At 36.1% G+C, this 17779-nt stretch overlaps 3 protein-coding genes across 4 annotated transcripts in view; 2 read left to right on the forward strand and 1 right to left on the reverse strand.

Moving 5' to 3' along the window:
• The first annotated feature begins 993 nt into the window (after window positions 1–993).
• lyve1b (lymphatic vessel endothelial hyaluronic receptor 1b) lies at window positions 994–6558 on the forward strand. 2 transcript variants are annotated; one of them, XM_042496251.1, is made up of 7 exons: window positions 994–1138; window positions 2301–2463; window positions 2883–3022; window positions 3105–3506; window positions 4850–4928; window positions 5253–5402; window positions 6419–6558. In XM_042496251.1, exons 1-7 carry the CDS (start codon window positions 1036–1038, stop codon window positions 6468–6470), a joined length of 1089 nt encoding a protein of 362 aa, XP_042352185.1. In that variant the 5' UTR covers window positions 994–1035; the 3' UTR covers window positions 6471–6558. The 2 variants fall into 2 exon arrangements, with proteins under 2 accessions (XP_042352185.1, XP_042352186.1); XM_042496252.1 differs by lacking the exon at window positions 6419–6558 and having other exon boundaries at window positions 5253–5818.
• On the forward strand, window positions 6558–11644 carry c11h12orf29 (chromosome 11 C12orf29 homolog). Its single transcript, XM_042496253.1, has 7 exons — window positions 6558–6648; window positions 7783–7900; window positions 8217–8312; window positions 8410–8526; window positions 9163–9360; window positions 10772–10941; window positions 11209–11644. Exons 1-7 carry the CDS (start codon window positions 6559–6561, stop codon window positions 11422–11424), a joined length of 1005 nt encoding a protein of 334 aa, XP_042352187.1. The 5' UTR covers window position 6558; the 3' UTR covers window positions 11425–11644.
• Window positions 11645–11748: 104 nt separating this feature from the next.
• Window positions 11749–17779, reverse strand: part of cep290 (centrosomal protein 290) — a 61916-nt gene continuing 55885 nt past the window's right edge. Inside the window, exons 50-51 of the mRNA XM_042496915.1 lie at window positions 12478–12572; window positions 11749–12157 (exon numbers count right to left, since the gene is read on the reverse strand). Coding sequence (XP_042352849.1) covers window positions 11913–12157; window positions 12478–12572 — 340 coding nt within the window. The 3' untranslated portion in view covers window positions 11749–11912. The remainder of the gene's footprint in view (window positions 12158–12477; window positions 12573–17779) is intronic.

Raw genomic sequence — 17779 nt, forward strand, 5'->3', positions numbered from 1 at the left:
TTGCACATTACCAGGGTAGCATCTGGTCTTCCTGGGGTCCACAATAAAAAAACTTGATTCATAATATAAAACAAATCTATAATTTTAAATACAAACCCACTACAGAAAATCTGAATGATCCCTTTTAAAGTGATCATAACAGTGTGTAAAGTGAACTCATCCCATCACTGCCAGAGCGAGAGGTTCGATCCTCCAACTCAGAACATGAAAACAGATCAAAGACAGTTTGCCATCAACAGTTTAAGCCAAACAGAAGATGATAGAGCGCTCTTCCTTTAGGTCTGAGAGCAATGTGGTGCAGCAGAAACATTATAGACAAATACCACAGTTGAACAGAGAACAGGAGGACAGATAGACATGATAGAAAGTGAATTTTAAAAAAACGGAAAGAAAACATGCATGAACAATGTGGAGGAAGTCCCCTTTCCGACCAGCCTGTCAGAGCACACATAGGTCTGGAAGATAGATGCTGGCAAAGCAAAAACACTCCAAACCAAAAAATAAACCATTATTCAAGTATATCTCTTCATCCCTGTTTGACAGAAAAGGCACCAGTTTGATAAAGGAGTATCCTGTTATTTATTTCTCTCAGAACACCAGTTTAAGATGATGTTTCCTGTCGTCCTGCTTTAATATTTCCTGGAAATCCTCAATTAGTTTTTATTTTTAACTAGTTTGGTGTTGAATGTGCTGTATATGTCTGTGATTTGATACCCCAAACAACAATGCTTTTGATCAAACACACCGAGAGTCAAGGTCTTTCTCCTGTGCGTGTGTGTGTGTGTGTGTGTGTGTGTGTGTGAGAGAGAGAGAGAGTGTGTGTGTGAGAGAGAGAGTGTGTGTGTTGTGTGTTGTGTGTTGTGTGTTGTGTGTTGTGTGTTGTGTGTGTGTGTGTGTGTGTGTATGTTATCTCATAAAGGGGCGTCCAGCAGATTTGACCTCCGCTTCCTGTTTCCTCATCTCATCCACATCACATTTGTTCTGAGGCTGATCCATCCGCTTATTTGGTCCTTTACCTCCAGCCGCTTCAGTTCCATGTATTTTACAAAAAACATGGCAAGATTTAGTTTTTTTACTCAACTCCTACTTTTGTCTTTTGCAGCCTTTTTGCTGGCGTCTGACACCAGTCTGATTAAAGGTAAGTTGTTTGTTTCTGATGTAGGTAGAGCACCACATTTAGATACTGGAACATTGTCATTATGATTCTTTTTACTTTGCTGGTGTGAAATAAATATGAATGCATGAATGTACATTTTACTTTTTTATATATATGTATATATTTTATGCATGACTTTTTATGGTTAAAGGAACATTTTTAGGACGCTTTGGCTACAACTTTTGTCTCATCTTCTTGGTTACTTTTTTTTTTGTGACATTAAGAAATTATATCTATGGTCACTATGGTCTAAAACAGTGGTTTCCTACTGGTCCAGCCATGTGGTCCAGATTTCTGCTTTGTCATTAGTTTAAGGTCCACACAAATGATAAATTACCATATTCAGTTTTATTTCACAAAATGTAAATAACACGCAGGCTCAGAACACAAGCATATTGCAAGAATAACCTGCAATTAAATATATAGCACTGCAACCAAAAATAAGAGCACATTATGCTTCAACACCAGAGACAGAACAACCTGCATAAAAACATTGCAAAGGCACAACATGTTTACAGTCCATGTAATACCAAGAACAGGACAATAAGACAGTTGCTGTACTGGGGAGGACAAAAACAAAAAACAGCTGGTGTGATAAATTAGGCCAATAACAAAATCTGTAGGTCTGTATTTCAAAATAAAGTGTGTTTTCACAAACTTGACATGTTTATACATCACTTGCAGTGCACTCAGAATGGCCCTGCAACACAATTTTGGACCGTTACTCACCAGTTGGGAAACACTAAAAGGATTAAAGACTGAAAAATGTAAAATTATCAAATATTATCATGAGTTAAATTTGGAAAATTATCATTATTTTGTTGATGTTTTGCACCCACAATAATCCATGGCCTATTAGCACCTATATTATGGACTATTTACTTCAGAATATAGTACATAATGTACTTTCGATTAAAGTGTTCTCATTAATGACAGAATCAACACAAGAGATGATGATTTTAAAGGGCAGTAACCCTTTATAAGATGTGATACTTTCAGTTTACATAGATGTAAGTATGAACTTTATATTTAGTGCAGAATTAATGTTGTTCTTAGTGACAGAGCTCTTAATAATCTTTCAGTCTGACATGTTGATGTTGATGCATGCTTTCTAAATATGTGCTTTTAAAAAAAATGTCCACAGTCCCTCAAAGTCCTAAAGCTGCAGGCGTCTTCATGCTTGTCGAAGGAGGAAAATACACCTTCAACTTCACTACTGCGGGAGCTGCCTGTCTTTTTCTGAACGTCACCATAGCAACCAAAGCCCAGATGGAGCGAGCAGTGCAGCACGGACTGGAAACATGCAAGTAAGCTGAGAGCACGTGACGACTGTTCTGGTGTTGAGGAATAACTGTTAAAATAATTCTAAATATATCTTTTCTTTAATTTTCTTCCTTTTTTCCCTCTCGACATTGTTCTCTCACTTTTATAGAATAATTTTCTAAATCTACTAATTTCTTGCAGTTTGTGGAACATTTCTTATCAGGTTGCTCTTTGCTTTTTTCCATTTTTTAAAGGAAATCTTACCAACTAGCTTAGAGTTCAAAGGGTTAAATAGTTGTGGAAAAGCTTTTGAGAGCAGCACAAGAAAAGTGAGGTCAAGCTTTCAAAGGGGTGAAGGGGTGAAGTGGTGGTCCACACAGATTTATGCATAAACTAAGTAGACACATGTTTTTAAATGCATCCATTCATTGGATTGTTTGCACTTTATTCACTGTTTGAACAGATTTGGCTGGATAGCTGAACGGATCGCAGTCGTTCCACGACTTACATCTGACAAAAACTGTGGAAAGGGCAATACTGGGGTGGTGCTGTGGTACGCAAAGCCAGAACAGATGTTTGGTGTCTTCTGCTTCAATGCATCAGGTACTCTTTATTTACTGCATTGCATGCTGTGTATGTGACTGAATGACTGGAACAGAAATCTTTTGCTGCTCACCACTTGCAGATTTAGAGGAAACTCCAGACAGATCAACAGCCAGCCCACAAAGCTCCGCTCTCTCCACCACACCGACAGCACTGACCCAAACCTCAGCACCTGCTACATCTCCACCAAGATCAACAACCAAGTCTCCGCCTTCACTGACAACAAAGTTCTCTGAGCAGACGTCTTTCACTTCAGCTTTCAAATTCCTCTTTCAGACAACACGGTCACCTAGGATTTTAGCCACCACCACTCCTAAGCCTCTCTCCACCCATATTCCTACTTCTCTTTCTCACCCTCTCACCTCAAAACCAACTGTCACCATCCGTTTGGCCTTTTCTACCTCTGCTCATGCCTCCAGTTTCTCTGTTTCCTCCAAGTCAGCAACGCTGCGGCCGACAAACTCTACAAAACCTTCTCTGGGAGGTGAGACCTTGTCTTCTTAAATTTTCTATTGGTTTAGGTTGTTGTGAAGATCTCTTGATTAGTTTTCCAAAGAAGAGGCAAAACAATCTGGGGAGGGGAGAGACGGAAACCTGCAAATAATGTTTATTGCACTTGATTCATTGAAACTTTACTTTTCAATAAGGTTGTGTTAAATGTTTGGTTAGGTGCAAAAACACTGTCATAGACTGTATATAATAGGGTTACGGCTTTGTGTGTGTGTGTGTGTGTGTGTGTGTGTACAGTCTATTGTTATGGTTATGAAAAGATCAAGTTATGGCTTAAAATAGATTTTGTTAGGGGCACAATGCCCAGCAGAAGTAGCAATGTCTCCAAAAAAAAAAAAAAAGCATTTTTTTGTGGCACTATCCCTGATGGAAACAGTAATGTATCCCTTAAAAAATACACATATTTGAAGGCGAAAAAGAGTCAAGAAAGAGATCAACAGGTCACTAACATTCACTAATGACTCACAAATAACAAGCTGTTGTATTGTTTGTTGGTCTTAAACACTGCAGCCTGGCAGGTGTCCCGCCGAGGTGTCACGCCATCCTGTGTCCCCTCCACCTCCTGATTTTAAAGTCAGCTCACATATTCTGACACTTAAGAAACATTAATATAATACGTATGAAGCAAATATAGTATTGTACATTTTTCAGAAACCGCGTTTTGGCTGTTTATGTATATCCAAATCAAACTGGATAATAACACACTTGTAAGTTGGAGGTCGGGGCTCCAGGTTCTACACAGTAAGATTTAAACCTTAAGTGGATTTGGAGGTACACTGGAGCGACCTGGGTTAAGTTGACAAAGGCCATTTCATTTTGAGAAAAACTGTGTTTATCACATCTTATCTCCTTTACCAGAATAAAAATCTGTTCCATGCCAACCTGAATTAAATGCCAACTTTAAAGCTGCATTTGTCTAATTTTGGCCACTAGGAGGCAACAAGTGATAGAAGCAGAAACCTTTATAGTTGCTCAAATATGTTTGTCAGAGTTTGATTCAAGCAGTTACCAACTGATGTGAAAAACCCATTTTAACCAGTAAAAAAGCAGAAATGACCAGTTAGCTAATGTACACATCACAAATTACCAATAAACATAGACAAACTAAATTAAAGAAATAATGTAAATTACAAATATCATATATCACAAATATCCAATCAATGTACAAATCAGAAATTAATGCAAAAGGAAGACATCACAGGATTAAATGTAGGAGGACATGAATTCTCTTTAATTTGTTTATGAATGCAGCTTGAATTTGAATGAGTGCACATATAAATCTGATTTTAATTCGTAAACGTTTCCTTCATTTTCCAGATGTACCTACAACGCTCATCATTCTTGGCATTATCCTTCTGCTCCTGACAGCAGCAGGCATCGTGTGGTACTACAAACTGTGAGTCATGTTGTCAAACAGCTTTCCTCTCAGTGAAACGTGTAATGATTTGGAAACAGAAAGGGCTGTCTGAAGAATGTAAGCAAACAAATGATTTAGTGTCTCCAGAATGGAGGAGAAATTTAGTTTCATTGCTATTGACAGACTGGAGGTGACACAAGTACAACTATCTTTCCTCTTGGTACTTTTTAGCAGAAGACAGTTTATTAATAAACTGATTTCAGAGAGGATGAGAAAGAATTTCAGAGAGAACTTAATATGTTTCTATTAATCCTTGTATGTCGTGTTTCTAACATGATTGTTCTTTTTCTTATTTTGGAAAAGGAATATTTTCACCATGTGGTCTCAGGGGCTGCAGAAGGACGACATAGAGACAGAAATGTGGAAGCACGCAGACAGTGAGACAGACCTGCACAGTCAACATGAAGGAGAAGAAGAGGAATCAGACAGGAAGTATTCCAGTGATATCACGCTGTGCGTGAATCCGGATATCAAAACAAACTCCTCAGAGTAGCTCTTTGGTATTTCTATGGGGAAAATTTGTAAGGTTGAATGATTTACAGTCCCTATGTTGCCAGTGAATTCTTTGATTGGTAAGTCAAAGTAATTATTACTGAGGTTGAAAAGCAGCACTTATTTTTTTACCTTTTGTGTTTGTGTGCATTCACCTCAAAATATCTTTCTTATAATTTTGAAATAAATATACCTAGTTTTTTTTTTTTTTTAAATCAAATATATGTTGCTGATCTTTGTAAACCACTTTATTAATGCATCTTTAAAGTTGAATGGCCTACACTGAACTGATAAAAAAATAATAATATATTTGTTACTTCATTGTTTAACTACCCTTAGACCCACAGGAAAAATAAAACAAACAAACAAAAAAAAAACACATTCAGGCTGTGATTTGAGCATATTACAAAAAAGATAACGTAACACACAATCCAGGCACAACCAGTGTGACTTTTGCAGTCAGAAAATGGCATTGTAACAAGTAATTCTTAACTGAAAAATACAGCTATTGTTGTTTTTAATTTTCAAGCCAAGCAGTCAGTCAGTAATTAACTATATCATTTTATATAATACATATGTTAAAAGTTTGATTTTAAATACAAATACTAACTATAACAGAAATATTGTAGTTATAACAACAACAATAACAATGTAATATGATTAATAATAATCAAAAAACAACAGCAACAATAATAATACGTTTCTAAAATGTTGTTTATCATATATAGGTTGCCTACTGAGTAAATTGCTTGATTTAGAGGTGTAGGGCAACACAATATATAGTTCCACCTATGGACATGTAAAAATTTCCCTGTAGGTTTTCTGCTTTTATAAGTCATTATTTGTATTATTACTATTTTTTATGAATAAGTTCGAAATACAGAAATAAAACAGAACAAATATATTATTGGAGGGATTCATATCCACTCAGCCACTAGCGGCGCTAATGAGCCATATCACTGTTTGCGAACCTACAGAAACGAGAAGAAGAAATCACGTGACCAGAAATCTCGCCCCCATCCACGCTAACAACAACAACACCACAGCTCGTGCTTTACTCAGAGGTTAACGTTGACGTTTCTGAAGGTTTCTGGTGGAAGTTATTAAACCAACAAAAATGCGCCGCCTGGGCTCCGTTCAGCAGAAGATCCCGTGTGTTTTTCTGACGGAGGTGAAAGAGGAACAGTCCAGAAAACGAGGCGGTCAGGTGAGTGCAGCTGCAAACAGCAGCCAGGTTTTTAAACGGCAAACGGCTGCTGCTGCTGCTGCATGAAGCAACAACCGCGGCGACGTTCACGCAAAGTATGTCCGCTGAAAACCTCTACGCGACGTGTTTCCCGGTAGATATGGTGCTCGTGTTTCAATGCACTTGCTAATAGTGACGCACGTTGCCCTCTCAGTGATGAGCGTGTCATCCTCCTGAAGCTGAGTCAGCCAATGGCGATGAAAATAAACACTCAAACCCTCAACTGAAATATAGCGTTATTTACAGAGCACAGAATAGTGTAAATACTGTGGATAACTTATTGAACCTGCAGAATTGGAAACTGAATCAACACTAATTTCTCTGCCGATATGTTTCTCTCTCTATATATATCATTTGTTTTACTTATTTCTTCCACCAACAAATCAATAATATAAATCTGGCCAGTGCAACAGTTGGTATGAGTATGTGCCACCAAGGGTTTCCACATGAAGCCAAGGGCTACAGCACCAGTCAGTAAAAACAAACAAACAAAAAAAAAAAACATAGAGGAATGAATAACAACATTAACCACTAATTGATTATTTCATCCTTAAATCAAAAAAGAGGATCCCGGATCTAAAGGTGAATTGTATAATAATAATTCCATTAAACCTTAAAGATATTTAATGTAATTATATAAAACTGTGCTCACTTTAGAAGCTGTTAGCGACATTGTTTTGCTTGATAACTGACATCAGCAGATTGGTGTTGTATTGCTGATGATTGTATTAGTCCATAGGAATAACTCAAAATGCAACCTTTCAGTCAGATAAATGTACAATACTAGGACTGTGTTAGTACAGTGACATTAGTTATTTATATGTTACTGAGAAGGTAAAACATGATCTGTCTTGCTGGATACAATAAAAGTAATCTGGGTTTAGAAATATGCTATTGTTAGAGGAACGAGATGAAATTTAGACAGTGTGGAACTATTGATGATTTATTTTTAAACAACATACATAATTGTGCCTTTTTAATTTATTTCATCTCCATGTTAAAATTAACAGGTATAGGAATGATACTTGTGATGCAGTTAGGCAGTTGTTTTTTTTCTTAAACTTAAAATGGTTAAAAGTCGTCTTCTCTCTTTAGCAATTTCAGGTGGTCGCCACAGAAAACGTGAACCCTGTTGCTCTGGAGGCCAGCATCGATTGTGCACTCGCAACCGAAAAAATAGATGGCACCTGCTGTTATGTTACAGCTTATAAAGGTGGGTGTCTCTCAGAATTACAACTACCATATACGCCCTCCTGAGCAGGGCACTGGGGGTGCTTGTTCTGCCTGTGTAGTTTTTTTTTAACATAAAAATACATAGGAGAATATATTTTAAGCTTGACAGATATGGGGATGTGTTGCCTTATTTGCTTCATATTATTAATGCATTGTAATTTGAACTGATTATATAATTGCTGTGCTGGCATTAATGTTAGTATGACTTCTACAACTTACCTTCATTGTTCATTTTGTGAATTCTCTTGCAGTGGAGAGGACCTAAACTAAATGATGGTTTATCTTTTTTCCTGTAGGGCAGCCTCACCTCTGGGCTCGACTCGACAGGAAACCTAACAAACAGGCAGAGAGGAGGTTCAGAAAGTATCAGTACTCTCACAGGAGCTCTAAAGGTATTTAATGTCCAATACTTTCGTACTTACGGCCAGACAGTTGCATTATTTCCTCAGGGAGGGTGGACAAGTTGTATTGTTTTTGTGTCCTATTCAGGTTTCACATGGAACGTAGAGGAAGATTTTAAGATGATGCCAGAGACGTGGATCCCAGCCCACAGAGTCAAACATCACAGTGGCCATCCAGTGCCTGACGAACATGGACACATTCCAGGTCCTGAAGTTTAACCATTACTCAGAAAGTGAAATAGAGATTATCTTTGATTATTTAGCAGCTTTTCTGCAAATGTACCATTCCAGGCCACGTTAGTTTTACCGCATGGAAGATGGAATGCAGAGTTATTAATGCAGCAGTGTGAGGCATAAAAATCCCAAACTGTAACACCATTAGAGATAAACAGCAGCCATTTTTACGCTTCAGAAACACAATGACCTCATCCTTAAGCCCAGAGCAGTATAAGCTGGTACAGAAAACAGTCGAATGACTGAGCCATGATTTGGACTGGAATTTGGAATTTAATGAAATTTATTTTAAAAAAGTATGGAATATTCTGGGTTTGCAGTGTGACACAAATACAGTCACGCAGCAGAGGGAGTTGACATCCGGGTGTGCCTTATGCAGAAATATAGGGTGTGCAAAAGTAAGTACCTACAGTGAATTACGAATACGAATTTGGTATAAAACTATCAAAAGCACTTTAAAAGATTTCTTAGATTTGGTACATAGATGCTATAAAGAGATCCAGGTTCCTTGATTTAATAAAGGACTAACATTAATATTCCCGACATGCCACACAATGGAAACAATGCTGCCTGCAGAAATAATGACTTTGTCCTCGTAACTGTTCAGGCTGGATTCCGGTAGAGAAGGACAACAAACAGTACTGCTGGCACTCCTCTGTGGTGGATTCTGACATCGGTACAGCTCTGATTCTCAGGCCCAGCTCTGACCATGAAGACATGCTAGAAGTTGCAGCGGTCCCGTTGGCTGACCTCATGGAACAAACGCTGGAGCTAATTGGAACCAACGTCAACGGAAACCCTTATGGTAATGTCATGATTCATTTTTCCTTTTAATGTCATTAAGATTAATAATAATAATGTCGAGGGAGCACTTGTTTAAATCTCAGCTTTTGGTTGTGAATTTAAAACTAATTAATGTTAAAAATTGATTTACTTTGGGTAGATTGGTCTTAAAAAGGGCTTCTCACATGACAGCTGGATCCATATAAAAAAATATAGAAAAAAAATGTTTATATAAAATTTAATAATAAAGTATGTCGTAAGAATTTCATAACATAGCATGTCACAAAAATGACACAGTAAAGTATGGCAAAAACATTGATTGAAAATTCTATTGAAATGTCATAGTGTGTAGCATGGGATATTAATGTCATAGTATTTATTTGCCATAAAATGTCTGTGTATGGTTTGCCATAAAAGTCATATTATAGTATGCCATAAAATGGTAATGGTGTAGTGTGGCAAAAAAAAAATAAAATAAATGATTGTATAGTATGCCATAAAAATGTCATAGTGCAGTATGGAAAAAAAGTCATAGTGTATAAAGTTGCAAAAAAATGCGATAGTATATTATGACAAAAAAAAATTAATGTTTTAGAGGGCCATATAAACATCATTGTATTGCAAAGAAACAACAGTATGGAATGGCAATATTATAGGATAGCAAAAAATGTAGTATTAAAATATGGCAAAAAAATGTCACAGTGTAGTTTTTGAGAAAAAAAACAACAACCCAAAAACGTCATAGTGTAATATGTCAAGAAACAACAACATAAAAACATCACAGCATAGTGTGCCAAAAACGTTAGTGTATTATGAAAAAAAAACCCAAAACATGTCAGTATTACGTGTCCCTGCCCCCCAAAAAACAAAACAAAACAAAACATCATAGTATAGTATGGAAGAAAAAATGTCATAGTATAAGTTGGCAAAAAACATCATTCTATAGTTTAGCAAAAGACTTAGTATTGTGTGGCGAAAAAACCCCAAACTGTCGAGGTGGCATGGCAACATGGCAAAAAAGACATAGCACATATGGCGAAAATGTCTGTATTGTCTGACAAAAAATGTCATAGTGTAGTATGGCAAAAAAAATGTATAGCATGGAAAAAAACATCATAGTATCGCATGTTACAAAAAGTCATATTAAAGTACTCCTTGAAACTGTCATAGTGTAGTATGGCATAAAAACATAACAGTACTGTATGACCAAAACAAAACAAAAAAATATAAAGTTGTAGAGTGCCATTAAAGCAAAATGAATACCTGCTCAATAGCTCTACTAGTGATCAAAAACTCTTCAGGTTACCTTTTGAGAGACTCACTCAGGAATTAAACCACCTTAATGTTTAATTAAGATATTTCAACCATATCAACACATTGTATAGAAAACAATAACAACTGCTCAAAAAAACAAAATGATGTTGTCTCAACAGGATTGGGGAATAAGAAGCAGCCGATCCACTGCCTCGTGTCACATGGGAGTGTTCGAATCAGAAACCCTCCCCCTGTTGACTTCGAGCAGCTGTGCTCTTGGTTTCAGGAGAATCCAGAGGGCAAAGCTGAGGGCATCGTCTGGCACTGCAATGACGGTACGCTCATTAAGGTGAGAAAACTTAACATTCAGTGTCTGCAGCGCTGCTCAAGATATTGCTGCTCTTTCCTAACTGACCAAATACAAGCAATTTCAGTTTTGAGAAGGGAAACTGATAAACTAAAAATTGAATTGGTTGGAAGTACAGAACACCACTTCATAGACAGATAGAGCGTGAAAGTTTTTCCCCTTGAAGTGGTTCTTGAATATATGCTTTAATTGGCTTTAATACCATTAAGGGCCTTAAACTGTAATGTTCATTGGCTGTTGTATTGGCAGGTGCATCGTCATCACCTGGGACTGAGGTGGCCAGACGGGGAGACCACTCTTGGGGACAGGTCGGTGGTCATTAATGTTGATGGGACGGTTGATGAATACAACAATAGCAAGGACTTGTTTGCTTCCTTCAACAGACTGAATGGACAATGTTTTAGCCGACTGACAGACATCCAGTTTGACTTTCCTTTTTCCGAAGCTTCTGCTGTGACCCTGTAAGATTTGTCACTTTGGTGAGAGCTGCCAGATATTTTTGCCAATAATTCCAGATGTATACAGAGGAATCTGTTAAAGTTTGACATTTGCAGAAGTGTGTACAGCTTTAGTGTAAACAAAAAACTGACCAACTGGACATTTTTTCAAAAAGTGAAGTTGTTCAAAATGTTCCATTAATATCCTGTAAATACTGTATGTTTAAGGTATTTCATTGCTAAATGAATAAATCATGACAAGTATGTAAACATTTATGTTACTTATTAGTACAAAAGATGTTTTATTGACAAATACATTTAACAATATGTCAGAACTGTACAAATATAAAGAAATAAATATGCTACATAGTTACATCACCAAACCAAGTACTTAGAATTAACAAAAAATAGCTGACTTATGAAAGAAACTGAAGGAGCTGCATGGCTTGACTAAAAAAAGAACACAAGTTTAGTTTTAACTGTCCTAACATCATTAAAAGGCACAGAAACCCTGAGTTAACTGATGGACACAGTAGGCAGTTCAGCCTCTACATCAAACTGATCACGCACTTTCTTCAGCTGTTCCTCCAGCAGAATGTTCTTCTTGACCTCTAAATTGTAGTTATATTTTAAGTCCTCAATCTCTTCAAAAAACGTTGGGTCAAAGCTTTCAAGTTCTTTCTTCAGCCTTTTAACCTCAGTTTGAAGTTTTGCTTTCTCTGTTTGCGCTGCCTGCAGAAGGTGTTTGAGCTTTCCGTAATCTAAGAGCACAACAAGAGAGACAACTGGAATAAATATACAGAAAACATCTAGCTCATGAACATAAATCATGGTTTTCAGTGTCAGGTTTCAGTCAGAGGTATGTGGCATGTTTATTTTTGTCAGCAGCAATTCTTAACTGACTACATGTCAAACGTTTCTTTTTTAACTTAATAACAAAATATATAAATCATCCTGTAGTTTGAGAATGTTTAACAACACTTGGTGTTGAAAAAAATGACTGCAGCACCACGAATGCTCAAATTACTATAACAGGGCTTTATCTAAAAAAACAAAAACAAAACTGTGTTTTGAATCTCACCTAGTTTAGAAGATGTCTCACCAAATCGCTCACCGTACTCGTTCAGCCTTTGTTTAAGTTCTGTGTTCTCCTTCTCCAGGTCAGTGTTTGCCAACCTTAACACAAGATGAATAACATCAGAAACAGAATGAGAATCAGAAATACTTAATTGATCCCCAAGGGGAAATTGTCTTTAGTTACAGATGCTCCCATTCAAAAGTCTTAAAAGAAGTAGGAAAGTGTAGAATATATCAATAAAATTTAAACTAAGTACTAATATAAAATAAAAATATCTAAACACTAAAATATAAATGTACATTTTGTTCTTGTTTCTAATATGTGATAAATAAAACAACATATTACCAACATTTGAATATAGAATATTACACATGGATGTAGTTATTGCACTGGATTATTGCACATCAAAGTAGTTATGCAAAATCAGGAAGTCAATGTAGAATAGCTTGTAGAGACGCGTTATGGCACACAAAGTTGGAATTAAGGCCAAAAACGGCCAAAAACCTGATAATTTAGGAAGTCAAAAAAATGGCCAACAAGGCAATAGTATAGTATGTCGAAAAAAGTCAAATTTTGACGCCTCCTAAAAATGGATAAAAACAATCTAAAATAGCATAGAGAGGCACATTACAGTATACAAAGTGGGAATTAAGGCCAATAATTGCCAAAAACCTCAAAATTTTGCATGTCAAAAAAATGGCCAACAAGGCAATAGTATAGAATGTCGAAAAAAGTCAAATTTTGAGCCCTCATGAAAATGGCTGAAAACCATGTAGAATAGCTTGTGGAGATGCGTTATGGTATAAAAAGTGGGAATTAAGGTCAAAAATGGCTAAAAACCTCAAAATTTAGCACGTCAAAAAAACATGGCCAACAAGGCAATAGTATAGTATGTCGACAAAAGTCAAATTTTGACCCCTCCTAAAAATGGCTGAAAACGTTGTAAAATAGCTTGTAGAGATGCTTTATGATACACAAAGTGGGAATTAAGGTCAAAAACGGCCAAAAACCTCAAAATTTAGGAGGTCAAAAAAATGGCCAACAAGGCAATAGTATAGTATGTCGAAAAAAGTCAAATTTTGACGCCTCCTAAAAATGGATAATAATTATCTAAAATAGCATAGAGAGGCACATTACAGTATACAAAGTGGGAATTAAGGCCAATAATTGCCAAAAACCTCAAAATTTTGCATGTCAAAAAAAATGGCCAACAAGGCAATAGTATAGTGTGTCGAAAAAAGTCAAATTTTGCCCCCTCCTAAAAATGGCTGAAAACAATGTAGAATAGCTTGTAGAGATGCGTTATAGCACAGAAAGTGGGAATCAAGACCAAAAACGGCGAAAACCTGATAATTTAGGAAGTCAAAAAAATAGCCAACAAGGCAATAGTATAGTATGTCGAAAAAAGTCAAATTTTGACCCCTCCTAAAAATGGCTGAAAACAATGTAGAATAGCTTGTAGAGATGCGTTATAGCACAGAAAGTGGGAATCAAGACCAAAAACGGCTAAAACCTGATAATTTAGGAAGTCAAAAAAATGGCCAACAAGGCAATAGTATAGAATGTCGAAAAAAGTCAAATTTTGACGCCTCCTAAAAATGGATAAAAACAATCTAAAATAGCATAGAGAGGCACATTACAGTATACAAAGTGGGAATTAAGGCCAATAATTGCCAAAAACCTCAAAATTTTGCATGTCAAAAAAAATGGCCAACAAGGCAATAGTATAGTATGTCGAAAAAAGTCAAATTTTGCCCCCTCCTAAAAATGGCTGAAAACAATGTAGAATAGCTTGTAGAGATGCGTTATGGTACACAAAGTGGTAATTAAGGTCAAAAACGCCAAAAACCTTGAAATTTAGCATGTCAAAAAAAAATGGCCAAAAAGGCAATAGTATAGTATGTCGAAAAAAGTCAAATTTTGCACCCTCCTAAAAATGGCTGAAAAAACGTTGTAAAATAGCTTGTAGAGATGCGTTATGGTACACAAAGTGGGAATTAAGGTCAAAAACGGCCAAAAAACCTCGAAATTTAGCATGTCAAAAAAAATGGCCAACAAGGCAATAGTATAGTATGTCGAAAAAAGTCAAATTTTGACCCCTCCTAAAAATGGATAAAAACGATCTAAAATAGCATAGAGAGTCACATTATGGTATACAAAGTGGGAATTAAGGCCAATAAATGCCAAAAACCTCAAAATTTTGCATGTCAAAAAAAATGGCCAACAAGGCAATAGTATAGTATGTCGAAAAAAGTCAAATTTTGACCCTCCTAAAAATGGCTGAAAACGTTGTAAAATAGCTTGTAGAGATGCGTTATGGCACACACAAAGTGGGAATTAAGACCAAAAACGGCAAAAAAAACCTGATAATTTAGCAAGTCAAAAAATGGCCAACAAAGGCAATAGTATAGTATGTCGAAAAAAGTCAAATTTTGACGCCTCCTAAAAATGGCTAAAAACGATCTAAAATAGCATAAAGAGGCCATTATTACATACAAAGTGGGAATTAAGGCCAATAATTGCCAAAAACCTCAAAATTTTGCATGTCAAAAAAAATGGCCAACAAGGCAATAGTATAGTATGTCGAAAAAAGTCAAATTTTGACCCCTCCTAAAAATGGCTGAAAAACAATGTAAAATAGCTTGTAGAGATGCGTTATAGCACACAAAGTGGGAATTAAGACCAAAAATGGCTAAAACCTGATAATTTAGGAAGTCAAAAAAATGGCCAACAAGGCAATAGTATAGTATGTCGAAAAAAGTCAAATTTTGACGCTCCTAAAAATGGATAAAAACGATCTAAAATAGCATAAAGAGGCACATTACAGTGTATACAAAGTGGGAATTAAGGCCAATAATTGCCAAAAACCTCAAAATTTTACATGTCAAAAAAAAAATGGCCAACAAGGCAATAGTATAGTATGTCGAAAAAAGTCAAATTTTGCCCCCTCCTAAAAATGGCTGAAAACGTTGTAAAATAGCTTGTAGAGATGCGTTATGGTACACAAAGTGGGAATTAAGGTCAAAAAAACGGCCAAAAACCTTGATAATTTAGCATGTCAAAAAAAATGGCCAACAAGGCAATAGTATAGTATGTCGAAAAAAGTCAAATTTTGACGCCTCCTAAAAATGGATAAAAACGATCTAAAATAGCATAAAGAGGCACATTACAGTGTACAAAGTGGGAATTAAGGCCAATAATTGCCAAAAACCTCATAATTTAGCATGTAAAAAAAAAATGGCCAACAAGGCAATAGTATAGTATGTCGAAAAAAGTCAAATTTTGACCCCTCTAAAAATGGCTGAAAACAATGTAGAATAGCTTGTAGAGATGCGTTATGGCACACAAAGTGGGAATTAAGACCAAAAACGGCAAAAACCTGATAATTTAGCAAGTCAAAAAAATGGCCAACAAGGCAATAGTATAGTATGTCGAAAAAAGTCAAATTTTGACCGCCTCCTAAAAATGGATAAAAACGATCTAAAATAGCATAGAGAGAGGCACTTTATGGTATACAAAGTGGGAATTAAGGCCAATAATTGCCAAAAACCTCAAATTTAGCATGTCAAAAAAAATGGCCAACAAGGCAATAGTATAGTATGTCGAAAAAAAGTCAAATTTTGACCCCTCCTAAAAATGGCTGAAAACAATGTAGAATAGCTTGTAAAGATGCGTTATAGCACACAAAGTGGGAATTAAGACCAAAAACGGCAAAAAACCTGATAATTTAGGAAGTCAAAAAAAATGGCCAACAAGGCAATAGTATAGTATGTCGAAAAAAGTCAAATTTTGATGCCTCCTAAAAATGGATAAAAACGATCTAAAATAGCATAGAGAGGCACTTTATGGTATACAAAGTGGGAATTAAGGCCAAAATTGCCAAAAACCTCAGAAATTTTGCATGTCAAAAAAAATGGCCAACAAGGCAATAGTATAGTATGTCGAAAAAAGTCAAATTTTGACCCCTCCTAAAAATGGCTGAAAAAACGTTAGTAAAATAGCTCGTAAAGATGCGTTATAGCACAAAGTGGGAATTAAGACCAAAAACGGCTAAAAACCTGATAATTTAGGAAGTCAAAAAAATGGCCAACAAGGCAATAGTATAGTATGTCGAAAAAAGTCAAATTTTGATGCCTCCTAAAAATGGATAAAAACGATCTAAAATAGCATAGAGAGGCACTTTATGGTATACAAAGTGGGAATTAAGGCCAAAAATTGGCCAAAAAACCTCAGAATTTTGCATGTCAAAAAAAAATGGCCAACAAGGCAATAGTATAGTATGTCGAAAAAAAAGTCAAATTTTGACCCCTCCTAAAAAATGGCTGAAAACGTTGTAAAATAGCTTGTAAAGATGCGTTATGGTACACAAAGTGGGAATTAAGGTCAAAAACGGCCAAAAACCTCAGAATTTTGCATGTCAAAAAAAATGGCCAACAAGGCAATAGTATAGTATGTCGAAAAAAGTCAATTTTGACCCCTCCTAAAAATGGCTGAAAAAACCTATGTAAATAGCTTGTAGAGATGCGTTATAGCACAAAGTGGGAATTAAGGCCAAAAACGGCCAAAAACCTGAAATTTAGCATGTCAAAAAAAATGGCCAACAAGGCAATAGTATAGTATGTCGAAAAAAGTCAAATTTTGACCCCTCCTAAAAATGGCTGAAAACAATGTAAAATAGCTTGTAGAGATGCGTTATGGTACACAAAGTGGGAATTAAGGTCAAAAACGGCCAAAAACCTGAAATTTAGCATGTCCAAAAAAAAATGGCCAACAAGGCAATAGTATAGTATGTCGAAAAAAGTCAAATTTTGACCCCTCCTAAAAATGGCTGAAAACAATGTAAAATAGCTTGTAGAGATGCGTTATGGTACACAAAGTGGGAATTAAGGTCAAAAACGGCCAAAAACCTCATAATTTAGCATGTCAAAAAAAATGGCCAACAAGGCAATAGTATAGTATGTCGAAAAAAGTCAAATTTTGCCCCCTCCTAAAAATGGCTGAAAACAATGTAGAATAGCTTGTAGAGATGCGTTATGGTACACAAAGTGGGAATTAAGGTCAAAAACGGCCAAAAACCTCATAATTTAGCATGTCAAAAAAAATGGCCAACAAGGCAATAGTATAGTATGTCGAAAAAAGTCAAATTTTGACCGCCTCCTAAAAATGGCTAAAAACGATCTAAAATAGCATGTAGAGAGGCACATTACAGTGTACAAAGTGGGAATTAAGGCCAAAAATTGCCAAAAACCTCAAATTTAGCATGTCAAAAAAAAATGGCCAACAAGGCAATAGTATAGTATGTCGA

Source organism: Plectropomus leopardus, chromosome 11 (assembly GCF_008729295.1).
Source record: "Plectropomus leopardus isolate mb chromosome 11, YSFRI_Pleo_2.0, whole genome shotgun sequence".
In the NCBI taxonomy this organism is placed as follows: Eukaryota; Metazoa; Chordata; class Actinopteri; order Perciformes; family Serranidae; genus Plectropomus; species Plectropomus leopardus.

Excerpts from the sequence above, each read along its gene's own strand:
- lyve1b (XM_042496251.1), top strand. The coding sequence starts at position 1,036 with ATGTATTTTACAAAAAACATGGCAAGATTTAGTTTTTTTACTCAACTC. Across the intron at positions 1,139-2,300 it reads TGACACCAGTCTGATTAAAG|TCCCTCAAAGTCCTAAAGCT; the intron begins GTAAGTTGTTTG and ends AAATGTCCACAG. Across the intron at positions 3,507-4,849 it reads TACAAAACCTTCTCTGGGAG|ATGTACCTACAACGCTCATC; the intron begins GTGAGACCTTGT and ends TTCATTTTCCAG.
- c11h12orf29 (XM_042496253.1), top strand. The coding sequence starts at position 6,559 with ATGCGCCGCCTGGGCTCCGTTCAGCAGAAGATCCCGTGTGTTTTTCTG. Across the intron at positions 7,901-8,216 it reads TTATGTTACAGCTTATAAAG|GGCAGCCTCACCTCTGGGCT; the intron begins GTGGGTGTCTCT and ends TTTTTCCTGTAG. Across the intron at positions 8,527-9,162 it reads CGAACATGGACACATTCCAG|GCTGGATTCCGGTAGAGAAG; the intron begins GTCCTGAAGTTT and ends GTAACTGTTCAG.